We start from the raw sequence: 27,989 nt of genomic DNA on the forward strand, positions 1-27,989 counted from the left end.
AATTTTAAAATAGCCAATGCAACTGATCACTGTTAAAGCAGTTTGTTTAAATTACTTTATAAAATGTTATATTTTCACAGGGATTATTTATTAGTGTAGATATACATTTAGGAGTGGATTATGTGTCCAGATGCCTGTCAGACAGTCAGACAATTCTGCTCCGCAGGTCTAGAATGGAATAAACGGGTGCAGCCAACGTCAACAACTGGTCTCGACCAGACGTGAGATCTCAGCCTACGGTAGGATGAAGCCCAAGTCAGGATATATTGATAAATGCCGAAAGGTGCGGTGATCTCGCCGTACGCCCATTATTTGGGCTGCACCGCGTTGATAAATGAGGGCCAGTGATTTCAGACCCTGAAGTAGTAGTTCTTAAGACTTTTAAAAGGCAGAATTAATTCCATTTTCGCCAGAAACAGGCTGTATCAAATATGAATGAATATCATAAACGATGCAGAGCCACCCCCCTGACAAAAACGCCAGGGTGGTGTGTTTATGTTTGGAACACAGTTCTTATATGACGTGATCTAAGATTCCCAAATGGGGATTTCAACACAAAAAATAAAGCCACAAACCCGTGAAACAGCGCCCTCTAGTGGCAGTGACGTCAGACTTCGGTGCTCTATAGCGCGGCACTCGGCACTATGAGCTTGTAGATCTGCTATTTTTGAATAGACAAAGAAACCTTAAAATGACACAGATGGGTTCCCGGTCTTAATGGGTTAAAAGAGTAGTTCAGCCAAATGACAAATGATAGACACATGACTTATCGTCTATCACTTACACACTTCATAGGGAAGCCTTTAATTCATGGAGTTTTTGTCGCATCCTAAGCCAATAATTTGATGAAAAAATACACAATCTGCAAACCTGAGGGAAAAAAATAAGTTTTTTTATTATACTGTTTTAAGTATACACACACATTTACACAATGACAATAAGCTGGAAATAAGCTCTCCAGCTTTTTTATTCTTTTGACAGATATGTACAAATGTAAGGCCATGTACAATATATGCATTTTTGTGAATGATAACTTCAATCACTCAATCAATGGCCACTTTAGGCGTCGCCCGCGAATGTGACACGACATGCACGAAAGGTACAATACTAGTTGAATAAAGTCATTGTTATCAGAGAAAACCCCATTTATACTGTCTTTATAATAAATACACTATCAACCCTGAGAGTTTGAATAGTTTTCAACTTGAGCGCTGCATGTGTCCGCTACACTGGAAACGGCCGTCCGAGCGGAGCATCTATTCTGTGCTGCCCGTTCACGTTTTTTATCTGGTCACAGAGAGTTTTTATTTATTTTTATAAACATTACAATTTAGCCATTTAGCAGATGCTCTTATCCAGAGGGACTTACTAGTGCAATATGGGGTAAGCTGAATACAAACATGAGCTCTAGTCAACAAACAACAAGGTTAATAGTCACATAAGAGGAGAGTGCAGCCAGGGGCGGCCTTAGTGATCTGGGGGCCCGTTTCAAGAGCTAATATGAGGCCCCCATATGCATTAAATTAACAAAAGTAATATTGTTTTGCCATTGTCATTACATGATTCACTTGAGCTGAGCCCTGATTTAATCAGATCTCTTTTTTTGGGGGGGGGGGTTTAGCTGAAAAAAACAGCATTTTGGTTGATTATTAAATCATAATTGGGGCAGCGGTGGCCTATCGGATAGAGGAGCGAGTTTGTAACCGAAATGTTCCCGGTTTGATTCCCCGGACCAGCAGGAAAAATCTGTGTGGGGAAGTGAATGGCCACCCCTTACCCCTCCCAACACCGCTGAAGTGTCCTTGAGCAAGGCACTGAACCTCCAACTGCTCCAGTGGAGCTGCTCAGTGGCCAACAGTAGAAGACTGTGGTTGTACTGGTCAGCTCCCAGGTTTTAATAATAATGGATTGATTTAATTTATAATGCACTTTACATTTGTAAACAATCTCAATAGTGCTACAATAGGCAGTTGCATAAAAAGAAACATCACACCATTAAAAACATCTAAGAAACTGAAACAAAACAGTGGTTCTCAACCTTTTCAGGCTGTGAACCCCCAAAATAATCATATTTGAACTGGGGACCCCTCATTTTGTTTGACTCCGTTCCACAGATAAATATTGTGAAAATAGCAGATCTACAAGCTCACAACGCCCGTTGTGAGCTTGTAGATCGGCTATTTTCACAATGTTTGCCTCTTTCTTATGTTATTTGACAATTTGGCCAATGTTTTATAGTATAGTTTATCGATTACTTTTGATGCAGTAATAGTTTCTTTTCTTTTTTTAGGTATTCAAAAGGTCTTAAAACCTGTGGGTCCCGACCAACAGGTTGAGAACCACCGGGTCTTAGGCCCAGGGTCCCCAAGCAGCACCAGAGGGTCCGGGGTCACACCGGGGGTCGTCGTCAGGGAAGGTGATGGGCGCCGCACCGCGCTGGTAGTGATGGAGGCGACCGAGCAGGTACTCCACCACCGCAGGGTACCGCTCCGAAACCTCCTCCCTCTCCTCCGGGTCAGAGTCCACGTCAAACAGCATGACGGGCTTCAGCGGGGGGGGGTCCGCCACGGAACCGCCGGGACCGGAGGAGACGGCGGGACCGGAGGAGGACACGCCCGGAATGACGGTGGGACCGGTGCTGTTGTGGCCGGGACGTGGAAACCATTTGTCACACCCTGGGAGGACACAGTGGGCGGGAAGACAAAATGAGCAGGTGGTGAAGAGTGTGTGTGTGTGTGTGTGTGTGTGTGTGTGTGTGTGTGTGTGTGTATTACCATACTTGTGTGGACCAAAATGTCTCAAGTATAGTATACCGTAATTTGAGAACTACACCAGTGGTTCTCAAACTTTTTCCCCATCTTTTTCCCCCCCATCTCAAAAATATTTTGTGCCATTTTGTTTTTCAAAAATAGCAGATCTCCAAACTCATGCACTTGGTGCCGCGCTGAGCTTGTAGATCTGCTATTTTTGAATAGCCAAAGTATAAAATGTGGTGACCCCTTGGTACCCCCCCAAGGACCCCTGAACTAGACATTGTGAGGAACCATTTTCCTGGTCCTTACAAGATAAGTGGTTGTATTTATGGTTAGAAACAGTATTTTTTCAGAGAATTACAGAGGTTTAGAATTAGAAAGGGATTCAGGTTAGGTTTAGGATTAGAGATATTGTTATGTGCCTAATTGTATACTTAGTTGCACGCTTGTGTCGTGCACCGAACAATAGCTGATGTACGACCTCAGCTAGCTTGTGGGCTTGTAGATCTGAGAGAGACAGACAACAATACATAGAATGCACTTTGAATGAACTTTTCTCTTTCAGACTAAACGTGTAATTGTGGATGACAGAGGACAGTGACCTGGGTAGCCGGTGAGCAGCTTCCAGTTGGAGGATCGGATGGCGGCGTGAACGTACACGTTGAAGCAAGAACGGACCCGTTCCTCGCCAGAACTGACCCACTCTTCGCCAGAACGGACCCGTTCATCTTCACCAGAACGGACCTGTTCCTCGGCCAACGGCAACGCGCTGGACATGCCGGGACCTGTGGAGAGAGCAGAGAGGAGAGCGGATCCGTCCCATGCGTTCATTTGGGATCGACTAAAACTATTGCGAAAAAAAAATTGTCGACTACCTTATCCCATTAAAAGGGAATTTTGGACCACGTTTTCTTTACCTTTTCTATGATGTCCGCCACAGCTAAAAACGCACGCCAATAGGCCTTGCGCTAGATCACATATTTCGATCATTTCTTTTGTGAGATCTGACATTCATAGTGACAGAACACTATGCAATGTGATTGTCTTGAATACGGCCCACCGTGAGTCTCGCTAGACGAGATTGAAATCTCGTCTAGCAAGCAACCACTTTAAAGGACAACTTTGTTTTTTTTACAACCACGGTTTATATTTTAGCTTGTACTTAACTCATTTACTGCCAATAACGCATATATGCGTTCTATTGAATACATCACTTGCCTGCCAATAACGCATAAATGCGTTCTATTAAAAAAAAATATATATATATATATATATATTTTTAGACCCAAAGACCAAGGAGATATGATATATCAAAGATTTAAACTCCTATCCACTTCCTTGTTAACTTAAAACTTAAAAAATCTGTATCTCGGCTCCTGAGTACTTTTTGTTTTTCAATTAAAAATCTCTGGCAGCCAACAGCTAAAAATCTGAAATAACTCTGGCAGCTAGTGAGTTAAAGTAAAAAAAAGATGAGTGTTATTTTCTTGATATTTACTGTGATATTTTTTACAGTGGGCGGGGGCATTCTGTCCGGTGGCTAAATATGCCTTTTTTACACAATAAAAAAGGTCCTGTGGTCTTGGATGGCCAGATGTGAGTTATTGGGGGCTAGAAGAGCTACTGTAAATAATAATAAAGAAAACACCGGGTTATTGTGTAAAAAAATACATATTTAGCCACGATCACGATCAAGCTAAAACATAAACCTTGGTTGTAAAAAACCAAAGTTGTCCTTTAACCATTATTTTACTATCATTTTAACCCCTTTATCCATATTTTATACTTTGGGTATTAAAAGAAATAGCAGATATACAAGCTCATAGCGCGGCACCCAGTGCCACGCTATGAGCTTGTAGATCTGCAATTTTTGGAAAATCATGAAAAGTTGTGCAAATCTTTGAATTATATATTTTTGCATTTAACATTTGTAACTCAAATCTTTGCTTGTGGGGGTCCCTGGAACTAAATATTTTGAGATGGCGTCTGTTGCCAAGTATATATCATTTTGGGGGTCCTTGACTGCATGGAAAAGTTGGAGCACCACTGATATAGCAACATAGTGTTAGGATTTAGAACACTTTTTTAGATATGAATTAGTTTTTCCAGGGACCGCCCAGAAGCACAGATCGGAGTTAAAATGATCGCTTTAAAACATATATATTCAAAGATGTGCAAATGTTTTCCACAATTTTTCCACATTTAATATTTTCTACTCAAAATGTGTTCCACAAGCTTGTAAATCGGCTATATCCACTATTTTTTTAAATGTTTCAAATCGAATGAACCTTTCTCAACATGGTATGTGTGTGTGTGTGCGTGCGTGCGTGCGTGCGTGCGTGCGTGCGTGTGTGAGAGAGAAAATGGGTGCGTGTAATGCACATTTGTAACGTGCTTTGGAGAGATGCGCTATATACAAATTTACCGCTTTAGCACTTCTGTTTTCTGAATGTTCTGAACAAACAACAAATAATGCTAGGGAGAGATGGAAAGAGGAAGTACAATCACTTGACTGTTGTCTCAAAACACTCCAAACCGTTTGCAGAGGCTCTTTGCACCGTCATCTTTAGCAAGTTAACACCCACCACAAGCTGCACTGTGGAAGTTATGTGTGTGTGTGTGTGTGTGTGTGTGTGTGTGTGTGTGTGTGTGTGTGTGTGTGTGTGTGTGTGTGTGCGCGAGCGCGCGTGTGCGTGGTGGAAAAAGTACATAATTGTTTTACTTAAAAGTATCAATACTACTACAAATTCAGACTGCTAAAAGAAGAGGAAAATATTTAGTCAAATATTGTTCCGCGTCTGCCATTATTGGTAGTCATGTTATATGTAAAGGACGCTGTCACCCACTGTATATCCATAACTGGTAGTCTGCTTGTGTCTAGCTTATACAGACATTTATGATCAAGATCCTGATATATTTGGATTTTGACATGATTTATGTCTTTAATGGAAACCCCAAATAAAGGAATGAAAGGGTGTGCGCACGCAAACTATATTTGCCAGATTTTTTTACTTGGTTACTTGCACCAGGGAATCGGTCAAACGTTGAATGAATGATAAAAGATAACTTAAATAGTTACAAACTTACATGGGGCGATATCGTTGTAGAGAGGGTCAATGTTGTGTAACAGTTCCACTCTGGGCGACGCAAAACCTTTGCTGGAAGATAAAAGTGAACACGTTACTAGACTCCTGCTTGTGTGTGTGCAGAATTTCCTTGTACTGTAAATCGCTCTGGATTAAAGGAGAATTTCAGACTAGCCTTTTTTTTTTAGATAGGGATCCTAGCTTCTTGAGGCACTACACTGTCTCTCTGCATTCCATGTATGTGATTATCTTGCGTATTGTATGTTGCTCTGGTTAAGAGCGTCTGCTAAATGCCTAAATTCAAATTGTGTCCCAGAGATATGTGAAGAACCCGGGTTGAGATACGTGAACTTCTTCACCTGGGGTAAAACCTCATTCCCTACCCGGAGAGGACAACCTACCGGTTTAACTCATTAAGGCCGGGAAATCATCTGTCATTTTAGATTTTAGCTATAGCCATTATTTTATACTTTAACTATTCAAAAACAGCAGATATACAAGCTCATAGCGCGTCACCGAGTGCCACACTATGAGCTTGTAGATCTGCTATTTTAGAAAAATCGTGAAAATGTGTGCAACATTTTGGATACATAAATATATATGTTTTAAAGCGAACATTTTTAACTCTGTGCTTCTGGGGGGTCCCTGGAACAACATATTTTGAGATGGGGGTCCACGGCCAAATACATATCATTATGGGGGTCCTTGACATGGAAAAGTTGGAGCACCACTAATATAGCAACATACATTTTTTTCAACAAAACAGTTTGTAGAATATGTATTCAAAGATTTGCACATATTTTCAAGATTTTTCAAAAATAGCAGATCTACAAGCTCATAGTGCGGCACCGAGTGCCGCGCTATGATCTTGTAGATCTGCTAATTTTTTAATAGCCCAAATAAATCTTAAAATTACACAGATGCGTCCCCGGTCTTACAGGGTTAAACTCATGTAAAACAATACATCGTTTGGAAGGTGGAAATCTAAACCAGATGGCCGCTGTCCACCAGGCCTTCTACCACATAATGCAACACTCTCGCTGACCACAACTTCAGATAACACCAGAATAACTGTAAAATAACCCCAGGATAACTCTAGAATGACTAGAATAACTCTGTCTCTCGGCAGGGCTCCTGTTTCTGTTTTGGGCCCTGGTTGCGTTTAACCCATTAAAACCGGGAATGCATCTGTGTAACCACTTAAACCATTATTTTATACTTTGGCTACTCAAATCTTTGCTTCTGGGGATTCTACATTAAAACTTCTGTTGCTATTATCAGTGGTTCTCAAACTTTTTCATGTCAAGGACCCCCAAAATTATATGTATTTGGCCGCGGACCCCCATCTGAAAATATGTTGGTCCAGGGACCCCAAGAAGCACAGATCGGAGTAAAATGTTTTGCTTTAAAACGTATATTAAAAGATTTGCACACATTTTTCACTATCTAAAAAAGAATAGCAGATAGAACTTGTAGATCTGCTAGTTTTGAATAGCCCAAATAAATCTTAAAATGACACACAGATGCGTTCCCGCTCTTAATGGGTTAAATTTCATGTGCCAGGCTGGCTGTCCGTCCGACCGCTGCAGTGTGTAATCGCTCTCCCAGTAAACACTCTCCCAGTGCAACCACAGTCAAAACTAAGTGCACTTTGTGTCATTGTCACTGCCACACGCCTGCTGTGACACACACTCTCTGAAGTCACGTGACCTGTGTTAGCCAATGGCGTCAGGCTGAGGCTGTGAACAGCGGTTTGTGGTTCCAAGCAAAACCGTGAATTTCTGCTCGCAGGCCTTAATTTCACCTTCATTGTCATTACATGTTGGTTTGTATATTGTTGCTGTTAGGCACAAACCTTGTATCTCCATAATAAACTTTTTTTGGGGGTAAATTAAAGCTTTACTCCGTCGCACAAAAGTAGCAAAAAGAAACTTGTAGATCGGCTATTTTGTCTATTTTGTTTTACAAGTTTGAGAGTGAAAGTAGAAAAAGTGAAAGTGTGTGTGGGTTTTATAAATATTGAACCAATGAAAAGTATTAACAAGAACTTGTGAGTAAATAGTAAATACATTGGATCCATTGGAACACAGGTTATTTTTTCCATTTCCTGAAAAGTAACCGTTTTGGACATACAAGGTTTTCCCCCCCCGACAGGTCAGGATTCAATGACAGCCTGTATGACTTCCACAGTGGAGACTCATTGGCCAATTAACAACAACAATCTCTCTATATGTAGCACCGTTATGAGCTTACATTATCGTTTATATACCTTTTTTGTTTGTTTGTCTTTAAAAGTTGACAAGCAGTGGTGGACAAAGTACTCAACTCCAGATACTCCTGGGCAAATGTTACTCAACTACAAGTAAAAGCTGCTCTGTCAAATGTGTGCTTGTGTTGTTAACCCATTAAGGCCTGAGGCCGATTATACAAAATGTCTTCTAAATCCTAACAGTTTTTTGAAAAAAACTATAATATAATATCAGTGGTTCTCAAACCTTTTCATGTCAAGGACCACCAAAATGATATGTATTTGGCCGCGAACCCCCATCTCAAAATATTTTGTTCCAGGGACCCCCCAGAAGCAAAGATTTGAGTTACAAATGTTTGCTTTGAAAATATACATATTCAAAGATTTGCACAAAATAATGTTCATGTTAATGTTCACCAAGTGCCGCGCTCGTAGCGTGGCACCAAAGCATGTAGATCTGCTATTTTTGAATAGCCAAATAAATCTAAAATGACATAAATGCGTTCCTGGTCTTAATGGGTTAAAGTACTGGACTACATGCTTTTTTCCAGAAATCAACAACTCAAGTAAAGTACATAATAAATAATGCACTTAAAGCTCTTATGTTTTTTGTTACTTTTCTATTGAGACATTTAGATCCTGTGTCTAGGTTGGACGTGACCTTTGACAGCATCCTGTTTCTGGTTTGGCACACATTTTCACCTTCAGGTCAAAATTCTATCTCTACCCTGAGCAAGCAGGCTAGCTCTATTACTGCGAGATCTATTAACTCTTTAACTGCCAGAGTATATACACAATCTACCCCCTTCCCTGCCATAGAAAATACATTGCAAAAATAGGTAAAATGTGAATTTGTCTCCGTTTATTTTTTAACATTGAAGTGAATGGAGCAAAAAATCTTCGCATCGCGTTATCTCCTGCTTCCTTTGTGATAAACGAAAAAGTAAAAAAGCAAAAAAAATATATATATATATATATATATATATATTTTTTTTTTTTCAAAAATCTCGTTTTTCTCGTCGGCGGCTGGCTGAGCCATGCAGAGAAAAACGAGAAATCTCGTCAATGGCAGGTAAAGAGTTAATGCAGGCTCTATTAGATCAGTGGTAAAAATATCAGCACTTCCAGACCAGGAAAGTCACATTTAAGTAATTTAATTTTAAGCAACTTTAAGTACAGTACTTAACCATTCAAACCGGGAACGCATCTCTTGTCATTTTTAGATTTCTTTGGGCTATTCAAAAATAGCAGATATACAAGCTGCCACTATGAGCTTGTGAGCAAGCTATGAGCTTGTAGTTCTGCTATTTTTGGGGGGAAATCATGGACAATTTGTGCAAATCTTTGAATATATACATATTTAAAGCGAACATTAAAGCGCAAATCTTTGCTTCTGGGGATGCTTAGTTTAAAAAAAAAGAATGTTGCTATAATATCAGTGGTTCTCAAACATGATATGCATTTGGCCGTGGACCGCCCATCTCAAAATATTTGAACAAGAGTTAAAAATGTTATAATGTTAAAAAATATATATTCAAGGATTTGCAAACATTTTCACGATTAAAAAAACAAACAGCAGATCTGCTATTTTTCAATAGCCAAAGAAATCTAAAAATGACACAGATTATTTCCCAGTCTTAAAGCTAAAGGGTTAAGTATTTGCATTACATTTTTGTATGCTACGTCTGTTTACATTGCATTGTTTGCTCTTTGTTGTGTGTTTTTACCTGTACAGCACTTTGTTTGATTCTGTCATGTGTAATGTGCTATATAAATAAACTTTGATTTGATTTGATTTGATTTAAGTACAGTACTCAAGTAAATGTGCATTGTCACTGTCCACCACTGTTGACAAGTATGAAAGTTATGCTACAGCGACTATTAGGTTAGTAGTGCGATGGCCGCACACACACACGCACGCACACACACACACACACACACACACACACACACACACACACACACACACACACACACACACACACACACACACACACACACACACACACACACACACACACACACACACACACACACACACACACACACACAGAGCTCTGTTTCTGTAGATGTTCAAGATTTTTAGAGGTGTTTACATCACGTTGCTGTTGGGCAGAAACCTTGTACTGTATCTGCATATTTCAACTATTACTGTTTTTTCCCCGTAATTTGTGCGTCACACAAAAGTAGCAAAAATAGCAGATCTATTTAAGTTTAAGTGAAACTGAAAGAGCTTGTGACAAAATAATAACTACATTGGATTGCAGGTTGCATTTCCTGAAAAGTAACAGTTTTGGACATACAAGGTTTCCACCCGACAGCGACTATAAATAAGCTTGCAGTCGTCTCTCCTCACCTGACGGTGTTCCACACGTTGAAGCCGTCCAGCGGCTTCGTGCCATTGGTGCTTCCCCCGGCCACGCCCACCAGTGTGGGCAGCCAATCAGAGATGTGGATAAGCTCGCGGCTGACGCGCCCGGGTCGCTTCAGCAGTGGGCTGGCCACGAAGGCCACGCCCCTGACCCCGCCCTCCCACAGCGACCACTTCCTGCCTCTCAGCGGCCAGTTGCTGCCTCCAGTCAGTGTCTGGCCGCCGTTATCTGACAATCAAAAACGGTATCTGTCAATCAAACATCTGTCAATCCAAAACATTATCTGTCAATTAAAAACTGTATCTGTTATGGATGCACAATATATCGGTAAACATATAGATATTGATATTATCTGTATAAAAACAAGTTCACATTTGGTCCTCACATGAAGACACTGAATATGAAAAAAGCAATGCCTCTTTATTCCAGATCTAGGGATGCATGCTATATACATTTTGGCCCATATCCCAACATAAAAACCTTAAAAGCAGTAATTGTATTTAAAATGTTTCCAACTTGTTGACCCCTTTGGAAGATTCTGCAGGAAAAAAACTGATTATATCTACAGCCTTCATCATCACAAAAGGCTTTTTCAGCTTCACATTCAAACAAATATTATGAAATAAAATATTGGCTAAAATCAAAACCTTATCTCTCAATCAAAATGAGGGACACAACATCATCAAACTACAGGTTAAAGCGCTGCAATCCAAAACGTATTATTACATTTTTTAAAGATATTTTGGGGTCTTTTCTGCCTATACTTCGATAGAACAGTGTAGTCTGACAGGAAATGAGGAGAGAGTCGGCGAGTGACACGCAACGAGGCTCCGTCGGGCTTGGGAATCGAACCCGGGACTCGCTGTCAGGCTGCATCAGAGTGAAAATGCTCTGAATCGCTGGCAAGGGCAGCCATAGATGATGTTTAACTCTGGCAGTCAATGAGTTAACCACTCGACCATCGGCGGCCACCGAATATTGTAATCTCTCATGTGAGAGATTCAAACCTTTTTCATTTCCAGGACCCCCAGTTTGATAGGCAGCAGGGCCATGGACCCCCATTTGATATGATTTGTATTTTTTTTTTTCATCTCTGTCACGGTTACAAAATTTAAGTTGACGATTAATTGCCATACAAATAAGTGTGATTAATGATTGAATTGTGTTTGGCATTGAACATTGGAACATATGAATACAAATAAAAATTATGTTTGCTTTTGAGGCTTCATAATCAAGTCAGACATAATGACAAATAACATAAGTTTACAAAAAGAAATACTGACATATTTCATAATTTCATCATTTATTTTTATTACAAACAATACCCTGGGACCACAATCTACATTATACACCGTAAAAAACAAAACAAGGGTTCATTAATGAACCTCTAAGAGTTTCCTTGTGTCAAAGCCATGCCTAAATCCCTCATCAGCAGCCAGAGATGACATAACCTCTGTGAGGTACAGAGGATTTCTTTACAGGTGGCTTTTAACCCATTGAGACTGGGAACGCATCTGTGTCATTTTTAGATTTCTTAGGCTATTAAAAAATAGCAAATCTACAAGCTCATAGCGCTGCACCGAGTTTTCTGAGCTTTCTGAGCTTTCTTTAAAAAAAAAAAAGCAGATCTACAAGCTTGTAGCGCTACGAGCTTGTAGATCTGCTATTTTTTGAATAGCCCAAAGGAATCTAACAATGACACACAGACGCGTTCCCGGTCTTAATGAGTTAAACGGCTTCCCACAGAGTCAGCACAGTGGCTGCCTGTCTAACACATGGCCGAGGCCTGTACCCGCCCAGACCACCTACCGCACACCAGTGGTGGAAAAAAAGAACTAAAATATTTTACTTAAGTAAAGGTATCAATACTGCAATGGAGAAATGCTATGTTACACAGTTAAAGTCCGGAATGCGAAATTTACTTGGGTAAAAGAACAAAAGTATTGTTAACAAAATGTGTACTTAAAGTACCAAAAGTAGAAAGTACTTATCATGCAGAATGTCCCATTTCACAAGTTTTCAAATGTGTAAATTTGAAAAAAAATCTTTTGAAAATAGCAGATCTACAAGCTCACAATGCGTTGCAACGCATTGTGAGCTTGTAGATCGGCTATTTTCAAATATCCGAAGAATATATAGGGCTGAAGTGGTTATGGTGTGTTTTGTAATAATAATCTAAATCTACAAAGTAACTAAGGTTTTAAAATAATTGTAGTGGAGTAAAAGTACAATATTTGCCTCTGAGATGTAGTAGAGAAGAAGTGTAAAGTTGATTGAAAATTGGAAATACTCCAGTAAAGTAAAAGTACCTCAACATTGTACTGTACTTGAGTAAATGTACTTAGTTACTTTACACCACTGACACGCGGGCGCGCGCGCACACACACACACACACACACACACACACACACACACACACACACACACACACACACACACACACACACACACACACACACACACACACACACACACACACACACACACACACATTGTATTACTGTGCGGACATAAATGATTTAGGAGAATGGTTTCATGAATGTCATTTTTACATTGTTTTGAAACGTGTTACACTAAACTTAAGGAGCTTGTGAGCTTGTAGATCAGCTATTTTATAAGGACAATGGTCCACTCAATGTCTATTTCTCTAATTCCACTATACGCGTGGGGTTGTTTGGCCCTCCTAAGTATATATAATACAAGCACACACACACACACAAACGACACCACAGGCATAAAACGAACCACTTTACTTTCCCAGCATTGTTCCGGCTCTGTAATTGCCCTTTAAAACCCACACTTCTAAATATAACCTGAATTCCCTCCATGTTCAAAGTGTTTACCTACCACGCACGCACACACGCACACGCAAACACACACACACACACACACACACACACACACACACACACACACACACACACACACACACACACACACACACACACACACACACACACACTCTAACTAAAGCACTCTAGATGTGCAAACCTTACAGGACAGCGTGCACGTTGGTGTGCACATTCAGTGGTGGAAAGTAACTAAGTACATTTACTCAAGTACTGAAGTTAAGTACACTTTGGAGATGTCTTTTTTAATTTACTTGAGTATAAGTATGTAAATGTTTCAATATTCCATACTTCTACTCCACTACGTCTTGGTAGGTAGTGTGCACATTAGTTATGAGTCACATTCGGACACGTTGTGTGTGTAGAGCGGCTATTTTGAGATATTTTTACTTTAGTGGAGTATTGACAATTTTCAATACTTTTACTTCTACTCCACTACATCTCTGAGTAAAATATTGTACTTGTCAATCACTACAATTATTTGAAAACTTTAGTAACTAGTTACTTTGCAGATATAAATTATTACATTATAAAACATACATTAACCACTTTAGCCTAGGCTATTTGAAAAAAGCAGATCTACAAGCTCACAACGTGTCGCATTGCGACACGTTGTGAGCTTGTAGATCTGATATTTTCAAATATTTTAGTACTTTTACTTTTGGTACTTTAAGTAAGTTTTGATACCAATACTTTTGTACTTTTACTCAAGTAAATTTTTAATTCGGGACTTTTACTTGTAACAGAGTATTTCTACACTGCAGTATTGATACAGTACTTTCACTTAAGTAAAACATCTGAGTACTTTTTCCACCACTGAAAACACACAATAGATTTCAAAATACTCATCACCACCTACAAATACTATAACCACGCTCCGACCTCCTCTGACCTCCTCAAACGCCATGCCCCCTCCCGCTCCCTCAAGTCAGGTGATGACAGCCTCCTGGACTTCCCCAAACAAAATAACGAACGCACCTGGGGTGACAGGGCTTTTTCAGTTGCAGCCCCCCACCCTTTGGAACCCACTCCCACCTCACATCAAAGCTGCCCCCACCCCTGCCGTGTTCAAAGCCTCCCTCAAAACCCACCTTTCCAGACGTGCTTTCCCCACCTAACTCAAACCAAATCTCCCTTTCTGCTTCTTAGTCTTAGCTTAATGTTTTTAGCCTTGTAACTTTTTCGCTCCTAATAAAGTTGTTTATTTTCGTTTGTTTTGTAAAGCAACTTTGGGTACTAAGAAAAGCACTATATAAGTCTGATGTATTATTATTATTATTATTGGAGGTTCAGGCCGCTACGTGGCCCTCACATCTAGAGTTCGGCCGATCGGACTGATATGCACATATATGGAGATCTCTGTGTCCGTCAGTCCTTGTCCCCTTTATTCAGTCCGCCCCCCTGCCAGTACTACCTTAAGCCAATTTTAATATGGGAGGGTAAAAAATATATATATGGGGACCCCATGAGCGTAAGGGTCTAGAAATGTTCAATTAATCTTAGATAGAATCAAATCTGTTGCATTAGAGATTCAATTAACAGGTGGGCTGACCCAGAATGACGCTTGACCACTTAACCTCAGTCTCTGCTATCTTTGCTATTTTAAAAAAAATCTTGGAAGGTTTTTGAAAGATTTCATCTGCCCAAAATAAGGAAGCTAAAAGTGTACCTGTAGAGAAGACCAGTATAGTGTTGTTCCAGAGTCCTGTCTCCATCAGGGTGCGGGTGATGTTTCCTACAGCCTCATCCATAGCACTCACCATGCCAGCATACTGCCTAAGATAAAACATAAATATACTGTATATTAACATAACGTATAACTAATGTCATTTTAGATGTCTTTGGCTATTCAAAAATAGCAGATATACAAGCTCATAGCGCGTGAACTTGTAGATCTGCTATTTTTTTTTAATCGTGAACATGTGCGCAATTTTTTTTAATATATATATTTTTAAAGCGAACATTGGTCAAATATTTTGTTCCAGGGACATCCAGAAGTTTAGTTAAAAATGTTGTTTAAAAAGAAATATATGTATTCAAAGATTTGCACACAAGCAGCAGATCTACAAGCTTGTATGAGCTTGTATATCTGCTATTTCAGAATCAGAATCAGGTTTATTGCCACATCACAGGTGTAAAAAAGTGGGTGAAATACGTTTTCGTACATTGTTCCCATCTTAACGTTATTTCCATTGAACGAAGAGGGGGAGGAAGAAGAGGGGGGAGGGCAAGTGGGAAAGGATACAAAATAATAATAACAAAAATTACCTACATATTTACACTAGTAGGCTACCTGAAATAAGATATGAAAAGGTCCGTGAGTACAGCAGCTATGTATACTGTGCATGATATACTTATGGACGTCGGTTAAGGTGCTTAGAGAAAAAGAAAAGCACAATAAAAGACAAAAAAGTCAGTGCGTTATACGTGGGATTAAGGTGCAAAATGTCAGTGCGTGTCGACCACATAAAGTAGACTGACACTGGTATAATCCGCAAGTAGTTCCATGAGGAAGAGCAAAGAAAAAGAGGGGGAAAAAAGAGGAAAAAAAATAGCCAAGGTATAAAATAATGGTTATAGCTCAAATCTAAAATGATAAAGATGCGTTCCCGCCTGGATTGAATGGGTTGATAGCAGTGACAGTCCTACCTGCGGTGTGGGTCCTTTATGAAGTTGTAAGGAGCCACGTAGCGTGCTGGAACCTGTAGCGGAGCATGAACCGCCTGCAGTGCGACGTACATGAACAACGGCTAAAGGAAACACACACACAAAACAAAACATCAAAACTCATTGATTTCACATTATAAATAAAGTCACTCACATTGCAATGGAGGTAGGGTGACCATATGTACCGCTTTTCAGTGACTTTTCATGCGTCCCGCAAATTGAGACGCTGTCCCGCATTTTGATTGATAGGCTCCAGTTTTCAAATGTGCGTTTAAAATCTTGGTTTTATCAACTAACTGGCTATGCGCAGCGGAGCAGTGGAGCCTGTCATGAGGGGGCGGGCCGAGTGTGTGTGTGTGTGTGTGTGTGTGTGTGTGTGTGTGTGTGTGTGTGTGTGTGTGTGTGTGTGTGTGTGTGTGTGTGTGTGTGTGTGTGTGTGTGTGTGTGCGCATGTGTGTGTGTGTGTGTCTGTCGAGAAACGCAGCCCAAAACACACTCGCCCCAAAACACACTCGCCCCTATGTTTTTCGCCGACCGCGGCCGCCAGATATACCCGGGGCGAGTGTGTTTTGGGACGAGGCGTTCTTGTATTCCACCAGCAAGTGATTTCATTCACTGGCTTGTTTACAAGTCGGAAAGAAAATAATCAGGAGCTCAACAACATAATAAGAGGATACAAGAGCTATCTGTGCAAGCTGCAAAGTGTGCATATTTAAGCAAGTATTTTAAAACAGTGAAAGCTACCAAAGAAAAAAAACCAGAAAGTGATAGAACCCCGCCACGACTCAAACTAGCGACCACGTTGTGAATAATTATAAACAAACAACCTCCTGGTGCTTCCAAGTTGGGGGGTAGTTTGACCAAAACCGAAGGTATTGAAGAGAGGAGGACACAGAGAATGTTACGGTCATCAGAGATCAGAGGATTTAGCAGCTGCCATTCTGATAATGTTAGGAGCAATGGACCTGGCAACAGTGACACTACGACCAGGTAGGCTAGGGTCCAACCAAGTGTTTCTAAATGGACTGCAGTCTGCACAGAACCCTATCCATCAGATCCAAAGTAGACTAGGTAAAGACCATGTATTATGCAAGTACATAATGAAGATGACCAAAGTTTCTCAGCTGCATTATATTTGTTATTAGTGTCTGTCTATCCTCTGAAACAAAGGGGTTTATAGTGAGAACTTGGCATCACGGCCATTCACTGTGCGTACGACGCGACACCCTCACTCTCACAGATCTGTCATCATCCGTGATTTAATTTAATTTTTTTTATTGATTTTAATTTTTTTAATAATAAACTGGTAAAATCAGGCAAAAATAAGAATTAAATAACATAACCCTAACCTAACCTAATCCTAACCATAAAACCGAAATAAAGTAACCAAAACTCTTACTAAATCCGCACAATAACCATGTGAACCACCCGTGCGCGCGCACGCTTCACGGGCGGCTCACATGCACGCGCGCGCATGTGTCCCGCGATGTCCCGCAAAAGGGGTTCACCTGTCCCTCAATGGGCCTGTTTGGATATGGTCACCCTAAATGGAGGTCCTGCAAGCCAGTGTTCATTTCGTAGACTAAAACATCATTTCGCAGACTTTTTCCACTGATGAAAACCACAGCTATGATGACTAAAACTATGACTAAATATATTGACAATGTAATGCGTATGCTTGGCTGCGTGTGGGTGTCACACTCAGAAAATTGTAGATCGGCTATTTTCAAATGGCCAAAATGTATACAGAGCTGAAGTTGTCAATGTATGTTTTGAAATAATAATCAAAATCTACAAAGTAACTAGTAACTAAAGTTTTCAATTAACTGTAGTGGAGTAAAAGTATAATATTTGCCTCTGAGATGTAGTGGAGTAGAAGTGAAAGTACTGAAAACTGGAAATACTCCAGTAAAGTAAAAATACTCTAACTTGTACTTGAGTACAGTCAGGGCCGCATTAACCGCGGAACTTAGTGGAACTTGTGTTCCACGGCCTGCAGCCTGCAGGGGCCCTGTGTGAATTATGTATTTAAAAAATATATATATTGTTGTAATTTTTTTTAAATTTATATTATTCTATTATAATATTATATATATTCTTCTTATTATTATTTATAAAAATGTATACATTCGGGCCCTGCTGTGTGAATTATATATATTTAGAAACATATGTTGCTTTAGTTTTAATGTTGCGCGGCAGAACAGATGCAAACCTCTTGCATACCGTCGCTGGTACTGATGTGTCACTTCTACTTCCTGTAAGTAGACAAAAAAATAAAACTACTGTCGACTAATCTTTACAAGCGGCTCTTATTTTGAAATCCTCCGCTTTTAGGGTAAGTTTGTTTCTGTTAACCAGTATGGCTCTGCTGTCATGGTCTGTGACAGCAACACAAATAAACAAGAACCATGTGGATTAAACGCAAGATTTGGGCCAACGTTCATATTTACGATATGAAAACCAGCTCCTGTGACTTAAACATTGTACAAACTTTGGAAGTGCCGTGTGTTAAACTCTTTGAACCTCCACAGCATGGTGAGTTAATCTTACAATGAAGATGTGTGCGTGTGTGTGTTTGTTTGAAGTAGGCTTAGCTTAGACTGTATCTCACGTGCTGTGTTTGAATAATGTAGCTCACGGTTGTTAATGTCATCTCTATCTGTCTGTCTGTCTGTCTGTCTGTCTGTCTTAGTGCTACCATAATGTACACTGTGAAAATGTAAATAACATATTCTAAATACATTTGTACATCAGTCAGTCATAATTGTGAGCCATAATATTATTTTCTGAGGTGGTAAAAAGGTTGAGAACCACTGCGGTAGACTTCAAGAGGTCTTTTTACTTTAACTTTTCAAGTACATTTCAGAGCCTGTACTTTTGTACTTTACTTGAGTAATTAGTTGAATGAGTACTTTTACTAAAGTCGCTTTTTACATAAGTAATGTATCTGAGGCTACTTATACTTTAAGTAATGAAAGTGAGTAGTACTTTTCCCATCTCTGCTGAGTATTGTTTTCTCAATTCTAAACTTGAATTGTTGAATTTCTTATGAAGAATAAGAAAATAAATATGAAACATTTGTTACCCATCTCATCACCATATGTCTAATAGCCTACGACTGTAATGACCATAAAGTAACCTCCTTAATAATAAATGTAATTTGTAATGATAGACACTGTAGTTATAGCAGACTGAAGTTGGAAAGGCTGTGCCCAGTGCCTGTGTCAGCACCGATCCTGCTGGCGGTGGCACGTGCACCAAACGCACGTGCGCGTGAACGCACCCAATATTGTCCGATTAATGTTGAGGGGGGGCCTTTGATTTGGTGTAGTTCCACGGCCCTGAGGGGCCTTAATGCGGCCCTGAGTACAGTACTTGAGTAAATGTACTTAGTTACTTTACACCACTGTGTGTGTGTGTGTGTGTGTGTGTGTGTGTGTGTGTGTGTGTGTGTGTGTGTGTGTGTGTGTGTGTGTGCGCGTGCGTGTTACCTTCTTCTGGTCGTGCTTGTGGATGACATTGATGACTCTGTCAGTGAACAGTTCAGTGGAATAGACTCCTTTGTACCCATCAGCCACCTGTTCTCCGTCTCGGAGGTCCAGAGCACAGCGCGTCACGTTCACAGAAACGATGGGACTGCAGCGCACGTGACTGAAATAATCCTCACTGCCCGTCAAGTAGCCTAGAGGAGAAGACACCAGAAAGAAAACGTCAAAATAATATGAATCAATTCTCGTCTCCCTCTGAGTGAGTGTTGAAGTGTCCTTGAGCAAGACACAGAACCCCCAACAGCTTCCGATGAGCAGGTTGGTGCCTTGCATGGTTCGTTTATGACTGACAGCAAAAATGATATCATGGTACCAACCGAAATATGAGTCGAACCCGCGTCGGGTGGGCAGGCAGTCTTTCTTGTACATGCCCAGGTGCCATTTGCCCACCATGTGCGTGGCGTAGCCGGCCCGCTTCAGGAGCTGTGGCAGCAGGACCTCGTCCGTTGGCACGCAGTACGGCTGGCACGGCCAGATGATCTGGTGCTGCATGCCAGTGTGGATCTGTGTGTGCCAGGGGGAGCAAAAAACAGTGTTCATTTAGTCGAAAAATGTTCGTCGACTACGTTTTCTCCACCGACGAAATTTTAAAACCAAAAAAAGAAAAGAAAGAATGAATTATTTTTGAAAAAAATACCATTACTGCAAAAAGTTATAAACAAACTATACTAGCTCACAACGTCTTGCGTTGTGAGCTTGTAGATCTGCTATTTTCACAATATGTATCTGTGGGAGTCAAACTAAATGTAATATCTCAACTCCTACAATTCTAAGTGCTTGTCGGGGTGGGGGTCCCCAGTTCAAATATGATTATTTCGGGGGTCGCGGCCTAAAAAGGTTGAGAACCACAGACTAAATATACCGACAATTTAAACAAATAAAAAACTAGACTAAAATGTCAGGGAGGGACTAGTGGAGAAGAGATCCAGTAGAACTAAGACAAGTCATTTTATGCTTGGTTGGGTGCGGGTGGCGCGCTCCGAAAATCTACAAGCTCACATCAATCTCTACAAGCGATCCCGACGGCCTTTGCTGCGTGTCACCCCCCATCTCTCTCTCCCCGTTTCCTGTCTGTCTACACTACATACTGTACTATCAATAAAGGCAAGAAAAAAGCCCCACAAATATCTTTAAAAAAAAATATATATATATATACTGGGGCAAACGCAACAAAACTCAACGAGACCCCTGTTACTGAACACTTTATAGCAGTGGTTCTCAAAGTGGGGTCCAGGGACCCTCAGGGTGTCTTGAGGGGTTTCAAATGGACCCTTACAGGTCTGTAAAGGTCCTTGCACACTGGTGCGTCTTTTCGTTGCGTTTTTTTTTTTTTCATTGTTTTTTCAATTTATTTCATTGTTGTAAAAAAAACGCAACGAAAAGACGCACCAGTGTGCAAGGACCTTAACTCTGAGTTACAGGGGTCCTTGACATTAAAAACACTTGAGAACCGCTAATCTATAGCAATGATTACTAGAGCTGCAGTATTATTATTTTACTTATGTAAAAAATTGGAGTACTTTTTCCACCACTGATATACATACAGATAGTGTAACTGAAAGCAGGTATGTACATGATGGTTAGTATCATATCGTCTCTGTTGGAGTGGAAACCTCATATGTCCAAAACAGGATTTTCAGGATTTAAATTCAAAAACAGCAAAAGCAGCAGATCTACAAGCTCAGAACGCGCCGCTTAGCGCCACCTTTAAAATGCACACTCACGGCCCGGGCCGCTGGCCTAGCGGGCCGGGCACCTAGGCTCCAATGTAGCCTGACAGCGCGTCGCAGGTTCGAGTCCCGATCCCTACGGCCTTTGTTGCGTGTCACTCCCCATATCTCTCTGCCCGTCTACTTCACTTCACTGAAATGTATGTAGAGCTGAAGTGGTTAATGCATGTTTTGTAACAATAATCTAAATCTACAAAGTAACTAGAAACTAAAGTTTTCAAATAATTTTAGTGGAGTAAAAAAGTACAATATTTGTCTCTGAGATGTAATGGAGTAGAAGTAGAAGTACTGACAATTGGAAATAATCCAGTACAGTAAAAATCCCTCAACATTTTACTGAAGTACAGTACTTGAGTAAATGTACTTAGTTACTTTCCACCACTGGTTTTTAACCATGTGAAATATGTGTTTTTGTGTGCTTTTAGTCCCCCCTGTTCCATCGTTGCTGTCGGTCAGAAACCTCCGATCTCATTTGAACTTTTTGTGTTTTTTGTAAAATAATGCCATTACGTGATCATACTACAGGAGGGATACTCAAATAGCTGAACTTCTGGGCCACATTACTAAAATGGCACCTAGGCTCCAATGTAGCCTGACAGTGTGTCGCGGGTTCGAGTCCCGATCCCGACGGTCTTTGCTGCGTGTCACTCCCCATCTCTCTCTCTCCCCGTTTCCTGTCTACTTCACTTCACTATCAATAAAGGCATAGAAGGCCCCAAAAAATTGATTTAAAAAAGCACACTCATGTTGTGTTGAAAACAGGAAACGCTACAAAGCCCTTATCTCTTCTGTCAATGCAACAGCTTGACAAAAGATGAACATTTTAAATTTGACTTCCCAAAAGAGAACAGATGCATTGAATGTTAACGAGTTATGGGGCATCTTTCTAATAATGTGTAATACACTTTTTTGCCCTCAGCACAGCCTCAGCTTATAGATAGTGAGCTGTAACTGTTGAGCTAGGCGTGAACAACGCCTACCGGAGGGGGTTTTTAACCACGTGAAATATGTGTTTCTTTGTCAGCCATGCCATGAGTAACTGTGATCCGGAGTCACTCTGCTCGAGCAGCAGTGGGGACAAGCAGCTCAAAAAGAAGCAGAGACGCGATCCCTCTGGTCTCCCAACCCGTGTAACCTTTTCTGCCTTTTGTTTAGTTGATTCGTTTGGCCTTCAGTTCACCCTAAGTTTTGATTCTGTTTATCTTCGATCTTGAATAATATTTAGTTATTTAGAGTTGTCAGTTAACTATTTGTATATTTCATTGTTCACCTATATTCACTATGTAGGGGTGTTTGGTACTGTTGTTTGGTTCATCCAGTTCTTTGTTTGTTTCTGTTTTCACTTAGTTAGGTAAGTAAGTTTAGAAATTGTTTATTTTCTTTTGGTTAGGATTTAGGTTAGGGGTAATGTTTCTTTATTAGTTAGTCCTTTTTATTAAATTGTGAACCGGCACCCTGAAGTTACCCCTGCATATCGTTCCTCCTATTTCATTTGAACTTTTTGTGTTTTTTTCCGTAAAAATAATGCCCTACGTGATCATACTAACTAGACAGAGCAAAAGTATCAAAAGTAGCAGATCCACAAGCACGAAACGTGGCGCGAAGCGATGCGTTTTGAGCTGGTAGATCTGCTACTTTTGCTGTTTTTTAATTTTTGGACATATGAGGACACAAGAGGTTTCCACAGAGACGGAGACGAGATCATTCTAATGTTCTAACCATCATGTACATACCTGCTTTTCAGTTCGCTATCTGTATGCATATAACTTTACTCGAGTGCCGCACTACGAGCTTGTAGATCTGCTATTTTTGAATATTTTTGAAAATGTGTGCAAATATATTTATTCTTTTAAAAAGTGAACATTTTAAACTCAAATCTTTGCTTCTGGGGGTCCCTGCCTGGAACAAAATATTTTGCCAAATACATCATTTTGGGGGGTCCTTGACATGGAAAGGTTGGAGCACCACTGGCATAGCAACATACTGTTAGGATTTAGAAAACATTTTTAGATAATGTATTTGGCAATTTGGTAATTTACCAATGTCACTTATGACATTATTTTAAATCGTCTGTGTGTGTCGAGCATAAAGTTATATTTTCAATCGGTTCTAATGGAAACGGATTTTCCTCATGACATATTTCTAATATTCCTCTTATAATCAGAAAGACAGCTCAATCAGGATGAGAATGCATCATATAAACATGTCAATTGGAAGAGAATATTGTGATCCAGTCTGATCAGAAGGAATGTTCATTCAGGTTTAGAGGGGTGGTTTAAAACATTTTGATATTCAGATCAACACAAACATATCAGCATGTAAAAACACTTATTCTCTCTGGTTGGTTGGTCTCTGGTTTGGAAATCGACAAAAAACTAACGAACAGGCCGAACCACTCTGTGCATGTGTCAAAAGTTACGTTCAGATGAAATGCCTTGAGGCATGTAAACAAGGATTACTTTTATTTAGCATCTATGTTGGGTTGGAATCTCTGATTGGAATGATTTCATTCAGATTTTTTTTCCTCCATGTAAACGCTATCAATGTAATTCAGGGGTGCGGCCGTGGGTAAAAAATTGTATATACAGGAGTGGTGCACTTAACATCGTTATGTTGTTGTTGTAGTAATAAACTAGAAATGAAGCTGAATGAATTACCTGGTATCTTCCAGTCATCAGTTGGTTTCTGGAGGGGGTACACAGTGGTTGAACATAGTAGTTCTCCAGTCGGACCCCCTGTTGAGAGGAGAGCAAGGTCGTAATCACAATCAGTGTTGCCAGATTTTGCTAGAGAAATAAGCAACCAGTGCTCTCTGAAAACAAGCCCAAAAGATTTTCTAAACTTTGAAAAAAGAAAAGTGGAAAAATATGGAATGTTTTTTAAACATAGATCTTGTATGTTTGAGAACCACTGGTTTTACAACAAAAAACATTAAGGAGGAAGTTCAAATAAGCAAAAACACTTTAGAAACAAGCCCCCCAAAAACCGCAACCTGCAGCTACAATTACAATTTAGGCATTTAGCAGACGCTCTTAATCTAGAGCGATTTACACCAAAATAAAATATGTCCGCGAGACGTAAATGATTTTATTTACTCCACTGCGCCCTCTACAAATCTGGTCAATATAAATTACCATTGACCAGATCTGTAGAGATCTGATCTGTAGAGAAATAAAAATGATTTCCGTCTGGTGGACATATTTTATGTTCTGCCCAAAAAGTGTATTATACAGAGAAGGTGGGGTGCTGAGAGGCTTCCCACCTCCGAGAATAGACTTTCAACAACACAAAACAGCCTTTGTTTCGGTGAGTGGCGAAGTGTTTTATTTTATTTTTTTACTAGTTGGAGCCCTCGCAGGGCAGTGGAATTCCTTGTCAATGAGCAGAGCCGAGTGCCTGGCAGGGCGTTAGAGAGAACTCACTAACGCTCTGGACCTGGACTATGTCAGACATAGCCCCTTTCGGGACTCTGTTTACCTTTTCTTGCATTTGGGAGGCGGAAACATGGGTTAATCGGCACTGATCGGCGTTGCCATTAATAATTTTTTATCATTTCTTTAAACTTTAGCTTCTCTCTTCCCCACTTCCAATGTCCCGCCTCCCCGCGTTGTGATTGGCTATTAAAAACATACATTAAAGCATGTACGAGCTCGGCCCAGGCAGTAACGTAGGACGTGCAGCTAGCCAATCACAACGCTGGGAGGCGGCACATGGGAAGTGGGGAAGAGAAGCTAAAGTTTTAAAAAATGATTAAAAATGTTTAATGGCAACGCCGATCAGTGCCGATTAACCTATGTTTCCGCCTACTGCATTTGATGGTATCTTTGAAAAATCTCTGCAACACTTAAGCAACGTCATGCACGTGCACACATAGACAATAAAGGGGGCTTGAGCCCCTGTCCTTTTACCCGTTGGTAAAAAGGTGCCCTCTCAGACCATGAATTCAGAATTTATTATGGTGACAAATAAATGGTGAAAAAAACACAAATGCCCTACTCGAAGGCATCATTCAAGGCTAAGAGAATTTCCCCATTCTTACTCTCTAAACGCCGCATCTCCAGTAAAGCTTGAGTATACCTAATTGAGCGCTGTGTCACGCACAGAATTATAGCCGATCTACAAGCTCACAACGCATCCCAGCTTGACGCGTTGTGAGCTTGTAGATCGGCTATTATTGGTACGCGATACAGCACGCAACAAAGTATATGTCCAATCGAAACCTATAAACCTGCCGGGCGCACGCACTCACATGTCCATTGTCCATTCAACGAGAGCAGACGCACACAGAGAAGCGCAGACAATCAGTGAACCGTCTTAATTTGAGACAGATACAGTAGGTATTTGTGGACGAAAAATAATTATACTGTTCATTTCTCTCTCTCGCTCTTTATCTAATATTAGCCTTAGATAGAGACTCTCGTAGATGTATTTTATCGATTTTAACATGGTTTAACAGGTGAAAAAGGTGACAACATGTTGTTTTCTTTCAGGTCAGGTGTCACACAATTGCCCTATTTGGGTTCAAAAAGGTGACTGTAGCTGAAAAGTGACACTTTTGCATGTCTGTATCTCTACGAGAGTCTTATCTACCTACCACCCCCCCAGATTGCTGTGGAATGTCAGCTCCAAAGACCGTACTTCTCCAAACATGTACAAATGCTAAATATAAACGCTTGCCCCAAATGTTAACTCGATAAGACTCTCGTAGAGATAGAGGATTTTCAAAATCGATAAAATACATCTACGAGAGTCTTTATCTAAGGCTACTTAAATAATTGAAACTGCTCATTTTACATTGTTAACCAGTAATTTAAGGCTATACTGGATTGTTAGGGCAGGCTGGGTGGTTGTTGTGGCTGTTCTGGCAAAGACTTTTTTTTGTCAATGTGATCAGGGCAAGAAGGTTGTGTCCCAATGTTGTAGAGTAATATGCTGAATTGCTCATATAGATCATCAGTGGCAGTAACTTTTGTGTGAATATTGTTCATGTTTGTGGAGTTATTTTTTCAGTAGGCTATAACCCTCGATTCATAGTGTTAATTTAAAATGAGATATTCCTCTAAATCTGGGTAGAAATGTAAAAAAAAAAGACATCATCCGGCCGGCGTCAGCAATAGGTGCCCTTTTGAAATTCCAGCCCCTGCCTCTCCAAATCCCTCTGCACGTCTCTGAGCAACGTTATATTTGTCCGGGACCAGACAGTGGTACCAGCGGGTACATGGGAGAGTGGATTGACTGCCCCTGGATACCGCCTTCCCAAATACAAAAAAGGTAAACAGGGTCCCGAAAGGGGCTATGTCTGACAGTGAGTCCAGGTGTGTGGGGTATTCATTTCAGACTGGTGTAATAATCCTACGTCATCCTAAAGTAACTAAGTATATTTTCAGTACAAGTACAGGTACTTTTGTGTACCTTGTCAGACAGTGAGTCCAGGTGTGGAGTATTGATCTCAGACTGGTGGAATCCCACGTCGTTCCAGCCCAGATCATCCGCCAGGATGAACACTATGTTGGGCTGAGGAGTCAGCGTGTGTCCGCCGCACAGAGACAACCTCCACACACACTGTGTAAAAAATACTCAAATGTTTTACTTAAGTAAGTAAGTATCAATACTGCATTGAGATGCTTTCAGCAGGAGGAGCAATGCTGATTGATTGATTGATTGATTGAAGTACTTTATTTAGTAAGACATGAGAAACAGTACATGGAAGTACAATTCACAATACAAGGTCTACTAAACTCATAAAAGCACTAAGCCTGTTTAAAATGAGTTCCCAAGCACACAAATCATGATGACATATAAGATACAGACAGATATACACTACTATACAGAAAGTCATACGATCAGCTTACAGGTTACTGGTATGAAACATAAGAAATATGTAGGCCTACGTAGGTTTATGGTTTCCCAAGGACTATAGCCGTTGATCACTCATGATACAATTTCTCTTTTATAACAGATACATGTGGCAGATAATCCCCTACAACAAAACATTTCAGTCATTCAGTCTGACTTCACTGTAGCCTTTTCATAAATGATGAATGAAGTTTCAAATGCAAAAGTAATAGTAGTAGGCCTAGTTGTGAATTAGCAAACTGGACATTTATCCTCATCTTGCGCTAATGCGCGCAACTGTTTCGCCAGGTTTTGTTTTTGTTGTTTCTCATAAGCGTGCATCCGTTGTGTCCGTCAACAACACAGCCGTCTCTCCCCACTCCGCCCCCTCGCCAGCAAGTCGCTAGGAAAACGCCGATCGCGTCTGATATGTAGTGGAGTAGAAGTAAAAGTACTGAAAACTGTAAATACTCCAATTAAGTAAAAATACCTCAAAATTGTACTTATTAGAACAGTACTTGAGTAAATGTACTCACCAACAGTACAACTGAAGCAGGTTGAAAGTATGAAAACATATTGAACATAAAAATAAATCTACTTTTAGATCAAGTAGGAAGTCAGTTCAGTTGAACTTGTTCTCTTAGCAGCTGAAGTAAAACAAAAAAACACCTTCAGAGCTCATATCTGCTCTAGATACTGTGTGTGTCCTCCATTAGTTCAGCTCATATTTAACTGATACATATTAAATATGAATCATGTTCGCTTGGGTAAATAGTTCCACTGCTTCTTCCTGGTTGAAAACAAAACATTGGTGAAAAGTACAACAGCCAATCAGAAGCCACTGCTGCTGGGTCACGTGAATGTACGGATCCCCCCATAGGCCACAAATGCACAAAATGCG

General features: G+C 40.4%; 1 protein-coding gene across 1 annotated transcript; it reads right to left on the reverse strand.

Annotated features, from left to right (window-relative positions):
• Positions 1 to 871: 871 nt before the first annotated feature.
• arsb (arylsulfatase B) lies at positions 872 to 27,878 on the reverse strand. The gene is made up of 11 exons (XM_080420126.1): positions 27,625 to 27,878; positions 26,666 to 26,815; positions 23,911 to 23,988; positions 19,841 to 20,027; positions 19,467 to 19,657; positions 15,958 to 16,058; positions 14,978 to 15,084; positions 10,444 to 10,687; positions 5,841 to 5,911; positions 3,356 to 3,538; positions 872 to 2,675 (listed from the first exon to the last, which is right to left on the reverse strand). Exons 1-11 carry the CDS (start codon positions 27,670 to 27,672, stop codon positions 2,350 to 2,352), a joined length of 1,686 nt encoding a protein of 561 aa, XP_080276252.1. The 5' UTR covers positions 27,673 to 27,878; the 3' UTR covers positions 872 to 2,349.
• Between the last annotated feature and the right edge of the window lie 111 nt (positions 27,879 to 27,989).

Source organism: Gymnoscopelus braueri (assembly GCF_963280865.1).
Source record: "Gymnoscopelus braueri genome assembly, chromosome: 22".
NCBI classification, from domain to species: Eukaryota; Metazoa; Chordata; class Actinopteri; order Myctophiformes; family Myctophidae; genus Gymnoscopelus; species Gymnoscopelus braueri.

Coding starts and splice junctions, on each gene's coding strand:
- arsb (XM_080420126.1), bottom strand. CDS start 27,672: ATGTTCAATATGTTTTCATACTTTCAACCTGCTTCAGTTGTACTGTTG. Junction 20,028..23,910: donor TGATGACTGGAAGATACCAG/GTAATTCATTCA, acceptor TGGCACACACAG/ATCCACACTGGCATGCAGCA. Junction 5,912..10,443: donor AACGTGTGGAACACCGTCAG/GTGAGGAGAGAC, acceptor TTTATCTTCCAG/CAAAGGTTTTGCGTCGCCCA.